Source organism: Aptenodytes patagonicus, chromosome 5 (assembly GCF_965638725.1).
Source record: "Aptenodytes patagonicus chromosome 5, bAptPat1.pri.cur, whole genome shotgun sequence".
NCBI classification, from domain to species: Eukaryota; Metazoa; Chordata; class Aves; order Sphenisciformes; family Spheniscidae; genus Aptenodytes; species Aptenodytes patagonicus.
Window position 1 is genome coordinate 60367776 of NC_134953.1, and position 23317 is coordinate 60391092.

Below are 23317 nucleotides of genomic sequence, written 5' to 3' on the forward strand. Positions count from 1 at the left end.
ACACCACCAGTGAGCAAACTTTAATTCACAATAAACCCCATGCAAATCATGTTACTCTATTTACCTATTGTCCTTTCCATTGTATCACTCGGAGTTTTCTCTCCAGAAGGTTCTTACTCCTCTATTCTTTGTACAGAAAAATAATCTCCTAACTTCAATAACTTTTAGTCCCAAGTAGGCTGACTTCCACTAGGTTTACATGTTAGTTATCCTTGTGGCTGGGGAGGGAAGAGACTTTCCACTAATCACGGCATGACAACACACATACAGTCTGTCCTTGACTGTCCATGTTACTGGGCTCATGAAGTTCAGTCAGGGCCACCCAGAGAGATCCCTGCATGGACGATGGGGGTAACCTCACGAGCTTTTCTCCAGCAGCATCTGGGCTGTCTCACCTTGGGCAGCAGGGTACCGAGGTGAGTCTCTGGAATAAAGCTCTGATACACTGGTGGCAGAGAAGACAGAAAGGGGTGGGTCTGGAAGCACAGTAATGCTTGTCTAGGGACGTGGCAAGCTTGCACAAGACCTAGAGCACAAAACCTGATGCTTATGGCTGCAGATAAGGGCACTGTAGACAAACACCATATGCCTAACATGTATGGGCTTGCAACTCCTGTCCAGAGAGCAGAGTGACACCCAGTGCAGCATCACCCTCTCTGTAGAGGCATTACAGACTCAGGGCTGGGAACTGAAGGGCTTGTCCTCATTGCCTACTAGCAGAGAACAAAGTACCTCCACTGAGCACAGAATCTCTGGGTGGCCACCACGGTCTGCACCAACTTCACCCGAGTTACGTAGGACATCTCCCAAGAAGAACAAAAGGGTGGAATGACTAGCAAAGGCACTGATGAGTCTCCACAAGGAACATGTCACCCCCTCGTCATGCCCCTTAGAAGCAACACAATCCCTTCACTGGGTGATCCAGGCTGTCCTGTCTCATAGCCCAGGCTCTGCCTAGGCTACGCCAGGTCTCTGCCTCCTTCAAGTATTGATGAGGAAGCCCCACAGGCTTATCGACTGACTTCCCAAGGACTGATGCACTTGGGGTTAGGCTGGCAACTATGCATACAGACTGCAGTGGAGAACCCACAGTGTATTAGTGGATAATTCCCCCAGCCAAATCCCAAACTAGCAGCATAAGTCCAGTGGGAAGAGACTGCTGGAAGTGGAGACCAGCAGCAGAGCTCTGCACAATGACTGAGACTCTGTTTTATTCTAAGTTTGTGTTTTGTAGGGCAAGACGCCCTGTCTACATTCCTTAACAGACTAAGAATGGACATTTATTAACAAGTACTTGGGTGGACAGCCCAAAACTCTAGACTTCTGGCCTGGGAGTGTATGACAGAGAGGGCCAGTGACCCCTGTTTGTGTTTACTGTACTTCTACAGACACATGTTGGTGTGATAGGGGCATTCACTTTCTCAGGTTCAGGCCAAGGTCAGGCCAGAACACAGACCAAATTTAATTTCTCTGTGTAATCTGCTCAGACTGGAGCCCAAAGAGGACCTCTGAGTTCACTAATTGTGAGCGTACTGTGAGGGATTCAAGATTAACAAAGTAAAGAGAAGGGGCAGAGAGAGACCTTCTTAGCCCTTATCTAATTTCATGTGCTCATCCCATGTGTGGCAGATACGGTGGCTCCAGGGGAGGTGCCTCAAGGAACTGAGATGACAACAGTGGGATGTCTTGCCCCAGGAGGCTGCCTCTGGTGACTCAGACACACTCTTGGTATAGAGGTGAGGACCTGAGATGAATCTGTTGCTAGAGGCTGGGTTGGTCAGCTGAGCCTATACAGTCCTCTTCCCATGGTAGAAGGCTTGCCTCTGTAGACCCTCTTACTCGTCCCCAGCAGTCTTGTGTGACAAAGTGCGATACACAGGGATGCAGAAATGTGGCAGTGGGGTGGAATCCCTATGTCAGATGCCCTATCCACGTGTATTTAAGACAATCTGAAGATACCACAGGGGCCAGGACTTCATGTTTTGGACCATGCTTAGCAGCCTGGCTCACCTGCCCTGTGACAGCCATCAGGCTTGTTCTAACAGTACTCTGCATGTAAACTATGAGACTTTGTACCATGACTGACTTCACATGAAAGGCAGACCTTTTGCTGAGTAGCGGCAGTCGAGCAGACAGGAAGAATGAAAATGGAAAAGGCATTCCACTCACAGGGACCTTTACATTAAACTAAAGCAACTCAGGTAAAAAGGAAACCTATCTGTTATGCTTTATAATGCATAAACATCCATTTCTTCTCTGTTCCTTCTTTGCCTGCATTACTGAAATACAGAAATAAAGGAAAAAATAATGATGGATGGATTTTGGAAGATTCAGAGTTCAACTCAGGATGGATGTGATCCCAACATTTCAGATTCTTATCTCATCGTAATTGGAATAGCTGAACCTCTCTTGTCTGCAAAATTAGGCAAGACATCCTGTGAGAATGGGCTCTTTTTCACAGCAGTTTAGTCCCCAGATGCATAAAAGAATGAAAACAAGAAATGGAACAGAACATTTTTACTTTTGAATAATGGCTTCATTTGGGCAGTTTAGAACAAAACTTCACTGGAAGAGTTGAGGAGGAAGTTCTTGCTGCCAGTATGCCCATCCCTAGACACATAAACATTCCACAGAGCACATAAACACTTCTTTAAAAAGATAATTTATCTAAGAAACTCCCATTTTGTAGAAGTCAACAGAAAAACAGAAAGGGAAGAAAGTACACGTGGGCAGTAGATACACTGTCCGCTCTTCTACCCTGATGAAATCATTCAACCAAGTCAACGTGCCCTGCTAGATCCACCTTCGTTCTTGCAGCAAACTCTTTCTTTGTCTACTCTGGCTTTTCAGGATGAGCAGGAGAGGGGTGGGTGACTTCCTCGAGCAGTAGAATCTCAGGTCCAGAGCAATTACAGCATTAACCTGCAACATCTCAGTTTTAAACCTCCCTGAGGTTCAACAGAGAGATGAATTCCCAGAAGACCCCAGTATCGCCACTGATTATAGAGGGAGAGTGAGGATTTTAAGTTCATAGCTGGTGCCTCATTTTAATGCCTAATGTTAGGTGGGATGAAATCCAAGCCTTAGAAGTCCATATACCATGTTAGCATAGACCTGAAAGAAAATTTGCTCTCCTCCCCCTATCTTGCCACAGGAAATCTCTCTTGACATGGCATGCTTCTCTATCCTTACATTTATATCTGGCTACTTTTTTTTTTTTTAATTCAGAAGACTGTAAAATATAAGTACTGCTGCATTATCCTTGTGTTTCTGTCCTTCATCTCGTTCATTTGAAGGAGGGAATAATGATCTGTCACCAAGGTAAATTCATTACCTGGCAGATAATGCCACAGTGTTTCTGCTGCCCATTTCACAGCAAGACATTCTTTTTCAATGATGTTGCATCTCTGTTCTCGTGGGAACAGTTTACAGCTGACATAGCAATAGTAGTAATAACAACTTACGTTTATATTGTACACAGGATGATCTTCTCTTTCCTTCTAACAGTGGACGGCTCCCAGTCCTACTGCAAATGCATCCTTCACGGTCATGACAGACAGAAATCTGGATTCACTAATACTGGGCTGCCTTATTCTTCAGCTGTTTGCTCCGGTTGTCATATCCTTTCCAGCCCCTTTTATTAGTGCTTTAAATTGAGCTGTGGGCCACTACCATACCACTGCTCTAAGCCTTCCCTCACAAAAATCTGTGGGGTTCCCCTCCTGCCTCAAAACCACAGCTATCTCAGTCCATCTAGCTGCTGTCCATCCTCTCCTCCTTCTCACCTCTTCCCTTCCTCCTGCAGCTCAAGCTATGGCATGCTCTGCTGTACGATAAAATTGGCTCCCTTCTGTACGGCATGGGGTACATGGCTAGCTCTCTGCATTCTGCTATTGGAAACTTCCTGAAAGCGAATTCCCTGATTTTTAAGGACTTTGAGGTATAACATGTGGGAAAATTGCAGGTAGTCTGCACTGCAAAGCTGGTCAGGTGGGGACACCCCCCAAACACCAGCAGGTTTTCAGATGGGGATGCAGCTATCAAAGAGCCTTCTGTTACAGGCACGATTTTAAGAGTAAGGAATAAAAGTAGAAAAATAACAGAGACAGAGGTCTAGATTCTCTGTGAGCGAGTGTTACAAGCTACATAAGAAGTATTCCTCCCTTACGATCTTGGGAGAAGCAATGCCAGCAAAGGCTTTGGCCCACCGCAGTCTAAAAGATGGTGTTGACATCCTTGTGACTGGCTAAAGGGTAGTAGGAAACTGCCGGCCCGTACCCTGGCTCACCTAGTGAGACACTGCACCACCAAAGCACCACCTCTGCCTCTGTCACCAAGCGCTGCAGCAGGCTGGGGCAGGGGGATGACTGCTGGGGGGGTGACATGGCAGCGAACCCATGGGAGGGCACACTGCAGCCAGGGTTTGGGGTGCTGGCCATGCGTTCTGCAAAGGCCAGAGTGAGAGAAGAAAAATATTCAGATCCTCTGTAGCAGCCCTATCTTCTTCTTGTGTCTCCTTTTGCCAGTGACAGGAGTGAGGTGCTGGCTCCTCATCCCAGAGTGTGGCTTGCAGCGGATCCCCTTGCTTCAAGTATGAGTGAGGGAGGGTGGGAGGTAATGATTAGAGACACTCTAAAGTGATTACATTAATTGAATCTTATGAAAATGGAAAACAATGGCAGTGGGTAATAATAAAAACCCACTATAACCACGTACATCTCTTGTTTACTAGAAAGTGCTTCACTGACTACCAATTTACTCTGGGGCACAGCAGAAAACTTTTCTCCTTTAAATTTAATCAGCCCTTTTTTGCCCTTTTTTTTTTTTCCCCCTTCAGAGAAAAATACCAGCTATCAGATCGGTGCTTCCCATCCACTCCTAAGACTCCTCAGTGCAGTGCCTGGAGGTGATAGTGTGAACTCACTCAAGAATGTGAAGGCATTTTATAAATCATTTGGTTTCAGCAGGAGGGGGAGAAAGGGAGAAGGCAGAGGGATGATATAGTTTACAGCACATACTCGGCAGTAACTCCCAACTGTCAAACTTCAGCATTTTCTTCAGTTGCAACAGTGGTTAACAAAAAAATGTTAAGACAGCAGACACGAAATGCACATAGTAAGCAGCACATTTAATCAACTGGCACCTTTCTACACCCCACCGCCAAAATCTATCCGGACACTATCACAACCCAGAAAAAAAGTTGTATAACTGAAGATACGGCACTGACAGGAGAAAAAGGAGCAGAAATGAGTAACATGAACTGCTGTAAACAACTTGCGGTGCTCTTTGTGTGCAAGATAACAATAGCAGAGTTAAAGGAGTATGTTTACAAGCGTGGCTTGCTTGCCTCACCTTCCTCCAGCCCCCTTTCGCCACGCTCGCTACGTTGCTCCTGGGAAAATATTTGTGAACCATTGCAAATAAAAGTCTCCTTCTCACTTTCCAAGAAATGGATCTGGTATTTTTCCATTTCAGTCACACTACGGCCAGGCTTCGGAGGGGATTTTATTCTTGCAGCTCTGTGAGAGTCACTGTAAACTTTCTTTCCATTTCCTATCTAGCAAATTTTGCAATTAAAAAGTAGTATCTGCAATTAAAAAATAGTATCTGATTAGCTATAGAAGTAATGAGGCTTTTTCTGGGAGCCTGGTCTCACCAAAGTGCCCTCCCTTGACAACAGCAACAGTCCAGCATACAGCTTTCAGGAGCTGTGCATTGCTCTTCATGTGCACCTCTTTGCTTGTGTACACAACTTCAGATTTACAAAATTAAGGCTACTTGGAAAGCACCTGATTAACCCATGAATCTGCAGTATACGCAGATATATACATTTTTTCTGAGTGTGCAAACCAAATATGAGTATGAAGGTTGGAATCCATTTGAATGAAAATCACCTTGCACCTCTAAAACCAGGTATGATTCATCCAGGCATTACACCACACACGGAAACCAGAGGAAGGTGTGAAATAACGACATACATTTTCATAGTATATATATATTTGGAAAGGCCTAGAGTCAACAGAATACCTCCTGCGTTGGTCAGGAAGTCGGAACAAAAGAACACATGAGCACGAACGAGAAAGCACGATCCCTTATCATAGCTCTCGGCGGCGGCCCCGTGCTACACTCTGACATTCACGGCTGAATGAACCTAGCTCTGGCTGAAGCGGCAGAGGTTTAGGTGCTGATGGTCCCAAATACGGTGAAGGATAAGTGTGTAAGTAGGAGGAAAAATATGGTTTGTCATAAAGTGCCAGGCTGGCTGGGACTCGAATCATGGGGGGCCTCTGATGCTCTGGGTGGACTTGTTGAGCAGCAGAAAGATGTTCCCCCTCGGCTGCCGGAGACGGGCAGTCTGCCACCCGCCAACGCACTGCCACCGCCTCCACCTCGAGCGGGAGAGGAGGACGCTGCGGCTGGCCAGTAAATGCCGCCTTCAGCCCCTTCTGTCTCCTGCAGCTTGCACAGCGAGAGAGCCAGCGCTTCACCAGCTCATCTGCAGAGCACAGCTCCCGGCACACATTTTTAACTTCCAGTGGTTTGACCACAGAGGGCAAAATTTTGGCCAGGGAGTGCTTCTAATTGCATGAGAGCAGCGGCAAGTCAGGCTGGATTTTGCTGTTGCGATCTCTGAGTGGAGGGCTCCCACTCACTTCAACAGCCGACTGGCACTGCTGCAAAGAGACACTACCTAAATAGATGTGAAGTAATGAATACTTCGGATAAGCGACTGATTTCAGAGTGTGCTTTTATCCACAGGCCCTATATTTATAGTTCAAGCCTTTTCAATTAATACGCACACCCTAAAAGAATTAAACTACTAATTATCACATTTTACTGTGGTTCACAGAACTTTCATCAGATCTAGTAAATGAAATCACGAGTTCAGCAGAAGAAGCTTTACTGCGCCAAATTATGTCAAGGGTATATCATGTTGATAATAAAAGATCACTTGGTTGGAAGCCTAACCTAGAAGGTTGGGGAGGCGTAAAAAGTTCACATTTTGGATCATGCTGCTCTGGTGCAGGCGTTTGTGTTTTTTTTTCTTGGTTATTGTGGAAGGCAATTTTCCTGCAAGTAAAATTTTCCCTTTGTCTTACATTACAGGCACTAGGAAATTCTTACATCGAAAGACAAATAGATAGGTTTGGGATTTTGTTTTGCAAGTTAGGCCTTGGCATCATGTTCTCTTCCCACTAATAAACTCCCCTCTCTACTGGACAGAAAATTAAAACGATGCCCACACCACAAATAAACTTCTTTCCCTAAGTGCCCAGCTTCTTGGTGGGCAAGCATGGTATTCAAAAGCACCCTTCAGCCCGTGGTCCACTCAGGCGGTAGCAATTACTCTGACACAACACAACTCTCAGCTGTTAATTAAACAGCAAGTCTCTCAAGAAGACATACAAAAAAAAAAAACGGTTGCAGTGAAAATTGGAAGATTGCTCACAGCTCCAGCCGCCCTTCCCAGGACCCCAGGAGGACTGGCTGAAGTTAGCACCAAGGCACCTCTCAATATGTAAAGGTGGGATGTGGGTAGAAGGGGCCGGCACAGGGGCAGAGCCCTGCTGTGGCTGCCTGCACCCAGCAGCAACCTGGCACTGCTGTGTGGCAAAGAAAAGCCTTGGCCCTGCAGAGCAAGGGAGGGAAACTCGCCCCGCAGAGGCACGGGAGCTTCTTAGGAGGGGGCTCCTGGCCAGCCCATTTCCAAGCTGCCCTCTAGATGGCCCTTGCTGTTATCTTGTGGATAAATATACGCTGAAAGAATGGAACAGAGCAACAGAATAAAAATATATTTTGAAATGACTTAGAATAATCGCAGCTGTATTTATGCACCTTATCCACTGGAAAGGTTCATTGACTTTTTCCTGTACACACATATGTAGAAATAAAAATATATACTCTAGCCACATTTTTATTTCTCCTTTCCTTTGCAGCATTCAGCCACTCCAAGGGTAATGAACGTTTCATGTCTTTCAAGCATTGCTTTGTCATGCTATAAGCATTCATTTCATGCTTTGAATATTTCCTGTCGTACTCGCCTTGGATGAATTTTTTGTGGGAATGCTTTGCTTGTGAAGGTTAATGGTTAGCAGCAGTGAAAACTGAAGTCCTCTGTCAATCCTCAAGTCTCAAACACTGCAGGTCACTGATGAGAAAGGCTCTCCACTCAGCCCCAGCAGAGGCTGCAGAACTGACCCTGATTGACGACCACATATCTCGCCCGATTCACAGTCAACACCCTTCGCTGTTGCCATCACAGGGTCCCCTCAAGAGAGTGCCAGCTACTGATAAGCAGGCTAAATCCTGAGCCTAGCAAAGGACCCGCTAAATCCTGGAAATGGTATAACTGTGCCTCACAATCTGGACCACAAAATCATTTGACTTGAGTATGAATCTCAATGAAAATATGGTAATATAGGGAAAAATGGTGTTTTCTTTCCTAATTATTCAGATGCTTCTTCATGACAGTCATGAAACTGGCTGGGAAATACAGCTGGATGTTGCAAAGTTTCAGTTCTAGACTATTATGATTAAAATACTGTATTTCTAGTTCTTGTTGGAATCTATCTGTAATGAAATAAGATGAAAAAAATGCAAGACTAAATCACACGTAAGTTAAATTTATAACCAGACATATCTGCTTTTGTTTCCTTGGGAAATGCTGGCTCTCGGAACTGCCTACATGCACTCTCTCTCAAGGGGTGATGAAACACAGGTTGGACCTCATCAGACCGTTGTCAGCTGATGGGTCTGTTAGAGTCAACAGCCGATTCTGTCCAACCCACAGGAAGGCAGAAGAGACCAGCCCCACCAAGGTTTCCCTGCTCGGACATAGCTTTCAAACCTGGACAAAGTTCCCCATTGCTGTTCCCGGCAGACAACGGGATCTCTAAGGGTGCAAATCCGTTCAGAATTTGGTCCTGGCAAGTTACAAAGGTGCAAACAAGCTGACATCACCGGGAGCTTCGACTTCAGCACCAGCTATGAGATTCCTTATTGAAAATGCTAAGGGCTTTTTTTTTAAAGCTTTTTCTGAAGCAAAGTTAATTTTAGATTAGTCCCTCAGGCTGTGATAACTCCTCAGTGTTGCTCTGTAAACAAGAGAGGAGAGTCTTCTTGCATTTATAAGATTCTGATGCAAATGATCCCATGAACAAGAACGCTAATAAAAGCTGCCATTACTGTATTGCCCTGTTTGCAACTGTAACTGATAGAAAACTTTCTCTCCAAGGCTTGGTTATCTGCTGCAAATGAGGTGTTTTGGGAATGTTAGTCATCTGAGACGATGTACTTTCTAACAGTACCAGTTTCAGCATTGTGTGTTCAGAGGACACACTCCTCAGGTGGGAATTAAGGGGCCTATCCAAGGACAGCTGACCCTCCAGACACCTCAAGTCCTGCTGCACTTGCAGCACCTCCTTGGTGAGTAAGTGTAAAGCTGGTTGGCATCAAGTTCAGTCGGACTCCACCTGAAGTAGAGGAGATGGGAGGTTAGGTATGGCCTGAGAAGAAGGGATAGCCTCAGAAGGCAGTATGTTTTTACTAGTTAAAAATTTGTCTGTCGAAGGATTTGGAGGTCTCTCAGCTACCATTTAACTTACAGTGTAGTTGAGTGGTGGGGACAACCACAAAGAACAGTTATGTTTTCTGCCCATCTCAGCTTGAGAGGAGGGTTTGAACAGTGAACTCTGCATCCAAGAAGAGTGCCTAACCCTCGAGCCAGTCGGGCACCACTTCCACTGGCTGAAGCTATCCCACTGCATGAAACAAGAATGCCAGGTTTTGGGACCAGAAAGAAAGCACACAAAAAGGGGCTGGACTCTGCAGCCTGTTAGTTAAGGCAGAGAGGTCTTTCCACAAGCTGCTTTTGCATTTTACCAGATCGCACATAATCCCCTCCTTCCTTGCAGCCAAAGCTGTATTATGCCTGCCATGACCACCCTTGCCTAGAGAAGAAGAAAAGGAAACTTTTCTTTGCATATGTTCCCACTATTGCCTTCTCTTTCCCCCACAGCCTGAGGACCAGAATTTCTTCCTTTATGTTTTTAGGCATGGAAAAGTAAGCATATACTTAAACATTTTTTTAAGGTTTAATACTCAAGTCCAGCCCTACTTAAGCAAAGAATTCACAGATGATATTTACAAGTCCAGTGTAATTACTGCAGGGTTGAAAAACGAGTTCTGTGAGTTACGGTACATCACTGTTTTTTTTTTCTTTTTTTTTTTAATGTTACAAAGAACAATGTGCCTTTCATTTCCTGCAGTGCTGTTAAGGTACTTGCAGCTCAAAGCAGCAAGAACACATTAAAACTAAAAAGCATTTGGTTTGGGCATTAAACATTTTTATTTTTTAGATAAATGCCTCTCCCTCTACAGAAATTGTTTGAGCAATGAATTTGGCACACATTTGTAATCAGCTGTAATAATGAGTGCTGTCTTGCTCACTTGAAATGGGAGAATTTACCAACTTCTTTAAAAAGAATTTGCTAATCCACAATTAAAGTGGTGTGCTACCAACTTTGAGTTATCAAATCACAATACTACATGCTCGAGAGACATCAGTTGTCTGTAGAAAATGACAGAGCATTCTTCTGCTTTACACAGTATACTTCGTGTGTACCTTTACGCTGCAGTTATTAATTCGCCAGTACTACCACATCAAACACAAACATCGGCTGGTGGATGTCTGACATCCATTTACTGACAGCAGTAACACAGCGCTGTACCACAATTATTAACGAGTTTGTGCTACACCCTCCTTGCCTTTCTCCAGAGTTAAACTCCTGCTGGAGCAGAGCAGGATTTGACTTTTAATATTCTGTGAATCTCTGAAAGCTAGAATAACAAATATCCCCACTTTGCAGACAAAGAGACTGAAAAGTTTTCCTACAAAAGTTTAAAATAATCCTACTTACAAAAAGAAAATCTATCTGATAGCCGTTTCCATGACTGAAAGAGAGAATAAAAGCCCTAGAGAGAGTCCACAGCAGTGCTGAGCTGGGAATTCAGTTGTTCCTGATCCCCAGGCATGCAGTCACTTCACTACATCAGACTAGCCATTTTGTCATCCTCAGTTCACTGAAAACTAGTTTGTTTATAAAATACAACACCAAACCAGTACATTTAACAAGCTTTTAAAATCAATAACCTTTTTTTTTGATTGGGTGAATTGCAAAATCACTTTGCGGTGCCAACTGAAATGAAGCCTTTACATACCATTAGGCAACTACAAAAGTGGGGAATTTTCCACACTGGTGTTCCACCCAGCTGGTCAGGAAAAAAACTCATTTGAGCAAAATATCAGGACATTGGAACATGCTCCTGCCTTTCAAATGAAGTTGCTGGCCTCTTTCATAATCCCTCCTGCAAATTTCCTCACCCACATGACAAACAGACAAATTTTGGGTTTTCTTCCTGTCCCCAAGAAGCTCCTTCCCATGCTAATGGACCTGAGAGACAGCAGCACCGTGCACACCATTCGGTTATGTGTTAGCTTTACCCCCGGTTCCAGGACAAGACATCTGGACCTTGGACCATGCATGCACGAATGAGCCCTGTCTTGCCTGCATGTTTGCTTTTCATGACCATCATGCTGGATCTCTCTCTCTCTAAAAAAAAAAAAATGCTTAATATTTCTGTAAATTTTTGCAGTAGTGATCGGGTAAGTGACTGCCTGAAAACTATTCTGGCTTAACGAAGGCTGAAGAAAAGGCTAGAGTTGGTGTTAAAGCCACCACTGAGAGCAGAAGATGTCACCATCTTCTCTGTGATGATTCTGCTCCAGAAAATGCAACTGTAAAGCCCACTAGAAAAAAGGAGTGGCTCTAAAAAAGAAAAACTTTTTTTCCCATGAACTTCACTTTAATGAAGGTTAGCCATACAGGCTTTCCAAAAGAACACATACAATTTAAAATGATAAATTAAAATCTGTAGTAGGAGGCCTTCTTTTTCAGGGCTGTATAGTTGACCCTTTTGAACCTACATTACTCAAGGTATGCAAAATATATGTGTATAATAAATAGCTCTAGAATTTATGGAGTGGAACAGAAAGGATATTAACAGGCAAGTAGAGAGGCTGTATAACCCTCACAAGGCCTTTAAGGATTTATTTTTTTAAAATGAAGGAATGCATGCATGTAAAAGGTAGTACTTAATCGATATACTTCTTTGTGCCTTCCAGAAACACATGCAAAATGATTCCGAATCTGCCCTCAATCTGGTCATTCTGCTGTTAGTGTCAGTGGGAATAAGATTATTCACAATACTATTTTTCTTTTATTTAAAAAAAAATTCCTCTCTGTGTGGGCTCATTCCCACTCTCAGTAAAATCAATTACAAGACTCCCATTGACTCCCGAGGGATTTGGATCAGGCCCTGTGGAAGTGGGTCTACAGCAAGTGTAGAACAACGCAGTTAATATGATTTATTGTGTCCGTTTCTGTGCGTGCAGTTTTTCATTTTCTAAAGCCTGCAGTTTTGCTTTCATCCTCACGTTCAGTAGATAAGAGCTGCAGATCTGTGTTGATCTACACACTGGGTACACTGCAAGCTGGGGCTGTGTGTGCTGAGAATGAGCTCAGCGTCTGCCCAGGGGGAGCAACCCCTTTAGGGCTAACAGACTGCATTAGATGCATTTGTAAAGAAAATCTCCCACACAGGCACTGCAAAAGGTGCGTAATCAGTTAGGAGGCTTCTGCTGTGGTGGGGAAAAATACCCTTTAGTAAAACTGAGAAAAAGCAAAATCCTTTTCCTGTTTATTAAAAAAAAAGTACCTTTTGCAGGTCACCAGTGAAGTTCCAAGAATTCACTAAAAGCTTGTTTTACAAGGAAGACTCAGGCTCCAAATCACAGATATTTCATTTCACTAGGCTCTTACACATTTTACATTATTAAACACTGACATTGCTGCTTTTCAGGGCGTTGTTGAGTAACAGGCTTCCTTAAGACTAAGAAACTGCAGGGTAAGAATTATGGTTTAATAGCTGCGAAAGAATATTATCTAAACACGAAATAATAACACGCTTGGTGCCTAATACATTCTAAATTAAAATATGATTTAATAAACATGGGCAACATATTCACCACAAAAAAAATAGCAGAATTGGCAGAACAAAAATCACAGTTTAGTCAGTTCTTCTCTTAACCTTGGAATCCTTTGGCTACAAATTAGAATTTCTGTGAACAGGATTGATAAGGAAAATTAGGCACTGTCTTTCAGAAAAAACAGAAATGTTTTAAGATGGTATGTTTAGAGATGAGCAGCACAAAATCTATCAAAATATGAAAACTTTCATATTTCAATGGGAGGAAAATACAGGAACCCTAAAAGCCAAAATCTTACCAGCCCAATGAGCCCTATGTTCTATGTCTTATGATATATGCTGGTATTTTAAAGTTTTTATGTACCTAAACCTCTTCTTCTTCCTTTAATTCTATCTGCCGTTTAAACCCTGATCCAAACGCAGCCCGGATGTGAATGCAGCCCTTCAACCTCACTCCCACTTGCAGCTTGTTCGGTGGCTAATAAAGTCCCCAAAACACACACTGAACACTTATACAGCTGCAGGGATTTGAGGCGAAAGCAGTTAGTTGCTCTGTGAAAGGGCAATCACAGTTGTATTATTACAGATACAATATTTCTACATGAGATGGATTTACATATCCCAAAATGGTGACAGGTTTTAGAGACAAAAACCCTTCACACATATTCTTTTCCGTGTATCCACAGTAGACCCCAGTACAGTGGATCCCCCATCTACATTTAGGTCTTATAAAAAAAATCTGGTTATGGATAAAAAAAATCAAGAAAAACTATTAATAATAATCACTTTCACTTTGGGAGACATTATTTCTAAGTCCTAAATATAAGTAGTAAAACAAAACTCAGTTGCCGATGGGCCAACAAAAATTGTTGAGGTCTGCCTTACTTAAACATAAAAAGGAAGAGAAGCTGTTCCCTTACACACATACTTATCTTTTCACATACAGTCCCTATAGAAATTACTATTATTGAATGATTTTTTTTTGGGGGCTGCTTTACAAAGCAAGCCATTGGTTCAGAAGAAGCTATTGCTTCTACTTTAAAACGGTCCCAGTTCAAAGAATATTAGTGTTCCCAAAAGTCACAGTCCTGCTGCTACTTCCAAATAAGCTCAAGCCGCTGCCACCTGAAACAATGGTATAGCGAACATACAAAGAAGGAGCAACAGGCTCTAGTTGAGCCTCCCTGCCCTGCTTACCCGTAGTATCTACAACCTTTAAAGCGCACCAATAAAAAAATACAGACAACGCCGGTAGCACCTGTATCAGCCCTGCAGTGGGTACCTGCCTGAGCAGCTGGTATGTTTATAGGTGCACAGTCCTGCCCTGAAACTGCAATGTTTGGGAGCGTTGCTGCTCAGTTTTGTTTAGGAGAATTTGCAGTAGAGAATGGGTCTGCAGAAACATATTTCAAAGCAACCATTTTGTTTCGTGGGACTCTCTGAGATCCTGCACTCTAAAATGATGGCTGGCCACATACCGAAAGTTAGGTACTTCAGTGTGTCATGTGAGAGCATCAATAAACAAAATGAAGTTAAAAGCACATAGATAAAAATGAAAGCGGTGAAGCACACACCCCTAGGGGGTCATGACTCACGGCCCAGGGATTGAAAGCCTTTGCTACGGAGGAATAAGGATAAGGGTTGCATACAGCAGGCTCTTTAATGGCATCTCCCTAATTAAAACTATTTTTAAAGGGAAAAAATTACTCACTCCAGGACTGGAGAAACAAATGCTACCTTAGATTAGTGAAACAGGAGCACTTTAACTATGAGGAAAGTACACAACCTATCTGTAGCTATCCCATGTCAATTATTCTGATTAATCTTTTTATATTAGACATAGGAAAAAAATCTTTATAAATATGGGCTGTTTTAATATCCCAAAGCAGGAGCAGCAGGTAAGAACTTACCATTTTCTGGCTGGTCCTTAATATCAGCTTCACTTGGCTGGCTGGGACTTTCAGATTGACTTGAATCTGAAAAACATAAAATACAGCCAAAAATTACAGGGTCTGCTGTGGAAAATAGATCAGAGGCGCCAGACTTCCTCAAAAGGCTGAGAGTACAAACTAAGGACAGGAGTGTTGCACTAGGACATGATAATGCAAAAGTCCCGTGCCTAGGTAATATTTTTGCTAGGAAAAAAAAAAGGGAATCTTGTTTACGGCACTACACAGAGTGCTTGGTGTGTGCGTTAGCATAAATTAAGCTTTGAGAATCCTTCTTTTTAGAGAAGGCATATTTAAACTACTCTCCTACATGTTTTTTATAATGCCGCCTCTAAGTTGTATACAAACCAGAGCCTTAATCCAACACATAGTAAAGTCTCAAAACATATTTTCAAGCAGGCATATAAAGGTAACTAAGCAACACTACAAAGTCATGGAGATTGTTGTCTACACATTTCTGGAACAAAATCTGCAAAACTGATAGAAGAGCTGATTTTTGTCATACTTTTGCAGTGGTTACAGTACTACAAAATCACTGAAATGTACGGCGTTGTCCCTGATTTGCAGTGGTATAAATGAGGCCAGATACTGGATGAACTGCTTTAGAACTTGTGCAAATAATGGGTCCTACAAACTCCCAGCTAACGCTCTCCAACGAACACAATTTATTTGCTTAAAATAATAAAATGACCTATAAAAGGATATGTGTAAATATGAGTGTTTTGCATTTTTTACTCATTATTAACTCTACTTTATGTGAAGATGATTGCTCTTTGGTTCAAAAATTATTCCTAGTAGAAGCTTTAGTCAAATAGTATTTTCCTTCTTAATTATTTCTATCACTATGAATTGGGAAAAAGGTCCCTTTACCTGTGTGGAAAAATATTTTACAAAAAATCCCTCAAATTACTGTTTTTGCAATTAATACAAATAGAAAAAGATTTCTTTTTTTTTTTCCCCCCTCAGAAATTGTTCTGTAATTTATTGTTCCCATTAAAAAAGTTTTTGCTGTGAAACAAAACTTAGGAAATGAAACCACTTGCTACTGCATCAAAAACACCCCCAATCGTGGCAAACCTATTTTCTGACTTCACCTTGACTTTGCAGAGTTTAGAATTAGCTGTCTGAAATTTGACCACATTTCAGTGAGAAGTCAATGCAAGATCAAAAGGTCATGACACTTAACTGTGATTAAATTGAAAATCTTACTTCTATTGCAACAGAGTGATAACACCACCCCTTCTTTTTCTTTGAGGTATTAATAGCGCTGGAAGAAGCAGTACTACTAGTGACCTTGGGTCAAGCAATGCTAATTTATTGCTTTAAAAAGGTTCCTTGCTTTTAAGCAAATGAAGATTTTAATTACCGCAGAGCACTATAAAGAAAATGCCTATTTTAAATATTCAAATTTTTTTTACCTGCTGACTGTATGCATTAGGTATCATTCAGTAGCTTAGAGGACAATCTCGTATAAATTAAAAACTACAAGTAAAAAAAAGTGCTCACAAAACAAATTTTGATAAATTTCAGAATATAAACATTCAGAATATTTAGCAAAGAAAGCTTCAGTCCTGATACTTCTATTTAAAATCAATGAAATTCTCCTAAAAAGTGATCTGTTTCCCAGTGTGTCCAGAACCCATTTCTTCTCTCTTGTATTTATTATTTTTAATAATTTCGCCAGTGAAGCTCAGTGAAAAAAATTATTCTCACTTCTGCAATTTTGTTTTAAATATTGACCTTCTGAGTTATCTTTAACTCAAGCTCAAATCAGTGACAGCAGATAGACTACCGGGTAGTATGCACAGTGCTGTTATATTCTGGACACTAGATTTTGGCAAGAAGTTTAATGTTTCCGATACCGCAAAGGTAGAAACAAAGGTAAAATATTAGGAATGTAAAATATTTAGTTCAAAGTCAACATTCAATGGATTTCATTTTACAGGGCAGGCATTAGGCTTTTGCTTATTTTTTAGGTTTTTCTTTTCCTCCAGCAAGCCATGGTTCAACCAGCGTTTGGGCTTTATGTTTAAAGCAGGGTCAGAATTCCACAAAAATTTATATATTTGAAAAAGTTACTGCAGAAATATGGGACTCAAAGCATGTTTTCCTTTCAAATTTTTAAACAATCCAGCGAAGCAGCGAGAGGGATGAGGGCTCCGTGGCAGCCGCAGGAGCTGGGCTTGTTGCTGGTGCTCTCAGCTCCCAGCCTGGCACCCTCATTCCCCAGCACAGCCCTGCAGCCGGTGGGCAGCACACAGAGCGGGAGCTGCTCCTGGATTTTGAGAAACAAAGTACTTTTGTTTGTGTTGAGTGCTGTTTTTCCAACACCAAAGCTAGTGGCACAAGAGAGACACTACTGGCTGTAGGACATTTATTTGCATACTGAATCTTAACTTTCTTCTTTTATTACTCTGGCTACTGCGATAACATTTTTCCTAATTCTGTTTTCCTGTAACCCACCCCTTCTGCTGAAATTCAATATTAATTTCTAAAAAAGACAACAAAGGCTTTAAGCGCTATTCTTCATGGAGAGGCATGGAGCAATAAAATGCAGGACGATGTAGAATTAAAACCAATCTATACTGCAGTAGAGATCACGGGAGGCTACCGAAAACATGTACTGGGCAAGCGTATGCTCAGCATTGTTATGCAAGGTGGCATCTTGTGGAAACCCCAGATAAGAAGACCGAGTTAAGGCACTTAGCCAAAATGTTTATATGCAGAATTTTGCTTCCCTGATTTTATTCAGATGCTGCAGATGATCCGGTACATGTAAATGTGCCGCCACATGGTTAAGGGATTGGCAAAATCAGAGCCATTGTATTTTACAGTCTTGCCTAGGACGAGAGAGTCTTGCTCAGCCTCCACCACTCGTTCTCTGCTTTTTCAGCAGTTGGCAGTAACTCCTGTCGGGGCTTTTTTGTTGTTTTGCACATGGAAACTTTAAAATTCCAGTTTTCTGAATGTTTAGTGTTTTGTGGACTTGGCTACAATGGGAGGGGGAATGTCTGTCCTGCTGAGTCAGTTAGCCAAACAGGTGACCGGAGGAATAAATTAATTTTTGCCCATACATAATTGATATAAATGGAAGATCGTTTTCATAACCATTTGCATTAAATCAATAAAATCACTTACTATAGAGCAGTTTAACAATTCATTTGATTTTCTCTTTTCTATATATTTGATAGCCACTCTGCAAAACAGTATACACTTTATGCCTATATTCTTTAGCAACAACACTGCCAGTTAAATTCTACCACCTGCAATAATTAGAGCCATTGGAAAACATACAAAACAAAATATACAGTAGATGCGAGCCCCTCTTGAATCCATGGCCCCCTGCGGCAACGAGTTTCATTGGTGCCTTAAGCTAAGGCTGGTAGGAAGCCAAAGAATCTGTATATTACAATAAAGTGCATGTTATTAAGGGGAGGATTTAAATGATTTCAGATGGAGTTGGAAATATAGTGAGGAACCATAAGATTGCTGATTTAAAAAAAAAAAAATCACCAAGGAATCTAGTTTTATATTTAAGGAAGCTTAATCTTGAATAGCACAATGGGTTTTATTTGGGGGCTTTTTTAGTTAAAGAAAAGTTAGTGGTTGGATTTTTTAACCCTGAACTAGCCGGAGTTAGCGTGAGTATGTATACTGAAGTCAAGGTTACTGGACAAGAGAAGCTCAAGGGGATCTGGTATCAACTGTAATCATGAGGAAACAGGATAAAAAGCATGCCGAAGCTACTTTACTCTCTACTTCCAAGAATCAACTATGATTAAGGGATAAAGAAAAAAAAACCCAACAGAACAGGCTAGTTTTTCTGTTCCTCTTTGGATCTGTTTCTTAAGCATATGCTACCCCAGTGCGACCGAGGTGGTTACACCTGAGACCCAAGTCTGCCTGATCTCAAACCGTAAGCAGGCAGGGACCTTCAGCTCCAGGATGGAAGCTCTGGAATTTTCAATACGCAATTTTCCTTTTCAGCTGCAGCAGGAGTGCAGCTCCAGCCGGGCTGCACGACGGCTGCGTGGAAGCAGGGCTCGCGGTGCTGGAAGGGAGCGCTCCATTGTTTGGAAAGAATAAAACCTTCCCAGGAAAGTCTGGCCGGTGGACAGGACCAATGTCAACAGACTGACAATGTTGTTCTTTTTTGTAGACTGTGACACAGGCGGTGAAGAGTTGTTACACTCCTCCACCAAAAAAGCCTGCTTTGAGTGTCATGGCACTTCCCAGTGCTAAACCTATTCATGGCTACCTGACTTTGGAGAAACAGGACACTTTCTTGGGCACTCGCACTTTCTCGACATGCCATGTTTTCCAGAGCGTGCTGAATCCAGCCTGGGGTGGCAGTGACCTACAGGGACCGGCCTTATTGTCTGCTGGTCTGCGCAAACGGAATTAACGGGTGTCAAGATTATTTTTTAACTATGTAGAGCCAGCCCCCACCAGCAACTGAGCACTCACTAGCAGCCAGCGTGCTAATTCAGGTGCAGATGCATCTATCCTCTAAACAGTAAAGGTGATCCCCACATAGTGGAGAAAAAAAATTACCGGCAATGCCAGATGAGCAAGGCTGCGCTGCCACTGCCCATGCTGAGCCTGCTCTGCAGCTAAATAAAGCGGGCTCCCTTCTCCTCCGCTGCCAGCCCAGCACCTCGCAGAAGCACCGCAGAAGTGCACAAGTTAAATTTTCCATTCATATCATGTTTTAAGGGGGGGGAATATTGTATAATAAACTGACATATTCAATTCAAGTTTCAGAGTCCTATTTGTAATAAAAAATTTATATGGCTGGGTTGTGTTCATGCAATAAATTTTTCATCTATAATTTTGGACATGGATTCTACCAAAGATTTATATACATTTAAAAAAAAATCTAAATCATGCTCCTTTATATACAGTCTTACGTGGTGAGCTTAAGGGATTTACAAACAGAAGCCAGCACCAGGACTGAGGCTTTTTTACTCTCACTTGCCCTTCATTATACATTATAATATAAACACATAGGGATTGCTCCATATATGCTACAATTACTATTTACAGCTATTTTGGTGGCTACTACTATTTCTTTTAAGGAAGGCCTGGCTCTCCATTTAACTCCAGCGATCGCTTTCAAGTCAACTTTTATAGGGAGTTCAAAGTGCTTCATTATCATACACCTCACCGTCACACATGTACATATCTGTACCAGATTTCCAGTTTTATTTTATACCCCCCTGTACAGTATGCCCCATCCCCGCAGCTCATGAATAAGGTTCTGCAGTGGTAAAATCCCTGCGGTGCCAGCCTGTTTTTTTTTATAAGACGAGGACTCTTAATTCCTGTACACTGGGAAAGAGATTATCTTTGATAATGGAAATGTAAATCAAAGCTTGCTGTTGTTTATTCCAGACAGACATTTGTGTGTTAAGTCTGTTTATCAGGCAACACTTTGTCTAAGCCAGGAAGTAGTCAGCCTTTGTAACAAGATGTATGCAAATTATTTTCCCATGAGCCCTTGCCACAAAACTTTTGTGGCAAAAACCCTCCTTGTTACTTCACCAGTAAGACGCTACTAAGCTACCCTGTAAGTAGACTAGCAACAAAACAGCTAGCTAGACTATGCTGATGAGTTTGAATGAGACCAAAACATGTGCCCACAGTCTGTTGCTCGGTATTGTAAGCAGACTTTGTGTATTACATCTGTTTATCAGGCAACACTCTGTCTGCTGGGGCAGCTTTGTAGCAAGGTAGATGCAAACAAAGATCTCCACAACTCCCCGGCTAACTTTTATTTGGATGCAGAAATTCCTGATTACTTTCCTCCTCATAGGAAATAAGAACGTGAAACTTCACTGTGAGGCTGCAAGACCCTAAAGCTGTATCAAAACGGTTTTATTTTAAATCAACTTTCTTTGTTCTCACAAGCCCATAAATGATTTACTGCTATCGTGTGATAGCCTAGAATGTGGGGAATCTGTGTATTCCCATATTTGTTCCTTGATTTTACAAACAAGTATTTGATTCACTTCTAAATGTTTGTTTTTAAAACAGTTTACAGCCTTTGATTCCTGCTTACTGATTCATTTCTGGAACATTTTCTATTTATTCCTTTGCAGTAGCAAACGTTAATTTTGACTTAATTCAAATTGTCATCAAAGGCTTCCTTAAGAAATCCCACAGCACAGATTTTATTTGTTATAATAAAATATTCTTAAAGTAAACATCATGCAACTGTGTTTTTTTTAATTCCAAGAGATACAAAAATCCGTTACCCAAAGGATTCAAATTGGTTCAGCCCTTTTTCCTAGACAAAATAAACACTTTAGGACTTTACTTGTTTGTATTCTCCTCAGTGGTGCTGTATGCATCACCAGCTAAAAACAAAGAAACTTTTAGCTGCTCAGACAAAATGCAGAAGCTCCCCAAACAACGAAGCGGGGGGGTGGGGAAGCATTCAGAAAGTCTGACAGTCCATTCAATATAGGGATGATGGCCATAATGCATCCAGGGTCCCCTTGCTAATTAAATATGCATTGGCACAGTTTTGATCGATGCAAGCCATGGATCAGATGACACACCTGCAAAATCTTGAGCCCAGAGCTCCCAGGAAAAGGAAAATACAGGCTGTCTCCTTATCTTTGTTTTCAAAGGCTCTCAATTTCTGTGCTTAGATATCTAATTTAATTCTCTCACCCCTCAGCAAACTGGATTAGGAAAGTCAATACTGCCATTGTGCATCGACAGGAACACACAGCTTTCCTTTTATTCAATTTAGCCATGACCTTTAGACAAAGATAATGACAACTGTCTAAAAGTAAGGTAAGGCCTTAAGTAAGACCCTGCAGCAGGGCCCCTCTCGCTTTCTGCAGCTCCTCCGCCTGGGAAGAGCCCACCAGACATGGAGCAAATTCAAAAATAAATTTTCTCCCCAGACCGCAACAACTAGCTTGGTGGAGTGGCACCCTTGGCCGTGAAGGGCTCTGTCCCACCCCGAGGAGCTGAGACACCTCACTGCTGGCGCAGGATGGCGGCCGGACCCTCGCGAGCCATTTGCCAAGAGGTGGCAACGTCTCCGGAGGAAGCACGCGTGCCAACAGCAAGTGCCGAGCACTTGCACGAAGAGGGACTGCACTGTCCTATTTTTTCTGTGGCTGTTAGGGAAACAGTGAAACGGAAGGGTCAGGCAAGTGTCAGCGGTAGCACTAATTTCTAATTTCTGGCTCCAATACTTGGGAGGAATTGTAATCCTAGAGCTAAGTGCATGGCACAGAGAGCTGCACACAACCGCGCTTCGCTGCGGCAGAAGGAGGAACCGGCACGCGGATTTTCCTGGAGCTGAGCTGAAGCCAATGGAAATGACATTACTTTCCAATAGGTCTCGCATCAATATTTTTACCAGCCTTCCTACATTAGATAGCATCTTTCTAATACATCCGTAAGGAAAGGACAGAGAACATGCCCTAAGCTAACGAACAGCTATCAGACAGTAATCCACTTTGGTACCTACAGATACAGGTCGTACCTGAATCAGTGATTTAGGCATATAAAAATTCATATTCATTGAGCAGCCCAGCTCCACAAAACATTAGCTACCATGCTGCACAATGTTTAATTCTGCGGTATTTTTTTAGCTGCATTTAAAAATATACTTGGCATTTCTAGCTGTGGACCAATATTTTTCTCATGTCTTTTTATACAGATTTGGAGGGAAAGATATTTGTAATGGAAAAAAATATGTGCAAAGTTGGATTGCTAAGTTTCTGTAATCTTGGGAAATAAAAAAAAGCAGCCTATGTAAGAGCTACAAGAAACCATATGGATCAACAAGAGCTGCCCTCATATCCCTGGGAAATATAAATTAACCTACATTTCATCATCATAAACCCCAAAATAAAAAATCTAATTAGAGTCTCTACCCTCAGATTCACTTCTAGAAAATTTGCTTATCCCCCTCACAAAATGATTTACAGTACTTATATCCATTTCTTCAGAGTGATTTAAATTTATTGAATCATTTCAATTTTTAGAGAGCTTCCATTTGGATCTGTATGGGTTTCTAGACATATGCAGTGCTCAGTTATTTAAAATTAATTGCAGTACAATAATTTTAAATTGCTTCACACTATACGAATCTCAAGTGCTTTGAAATATTTGAACCATTCTATTTAGAAGCCATCAAACTTCTGAGCACATGCATCAAAGAGTTGTTTTAAAAGCTGAAGGGCCGTACTGATGATCCCAAAGTGCAGGTAAGCACGGCTCTGGGCATGCTCGGTGCACACGGATCTGAATTTATAGAACAATTCAACAAATTTTGCCCGAATGTCAATCTTTAA

The 23317-nt window shown here is 42.1% G+C and overlaps 1 protein-coding gene across 12 annotated transcripts in view; it reads right to left on the reverse strand.

The window, feature by feature from the left end:
- NFIA (nuclear factor I A) overlaps positions 1-23317 on the reverse strand; it is a 254322-nt gene that overhangs the window by 102486 nt on the left and 128519 nt on the right. For 11 of the 12 annotated variants that reach the window (XM_076340076.1, XM_076340074.1, XM_076340075.1 and 8 more), the window contains exon 3: positions 14958-15023. The exons of the other annotated variant lie outside the window; for it this stretch is intronic. In XM_076340076.1, coding sequence (XP_076196191.1) covers positions 14958-15023 — 66 coding nt within the window. The remainder of the gene's footprint in view (positions 1-14957; positions 15024-23317) is intronic. 12 annotated transcript variants of the gene reach the window in all.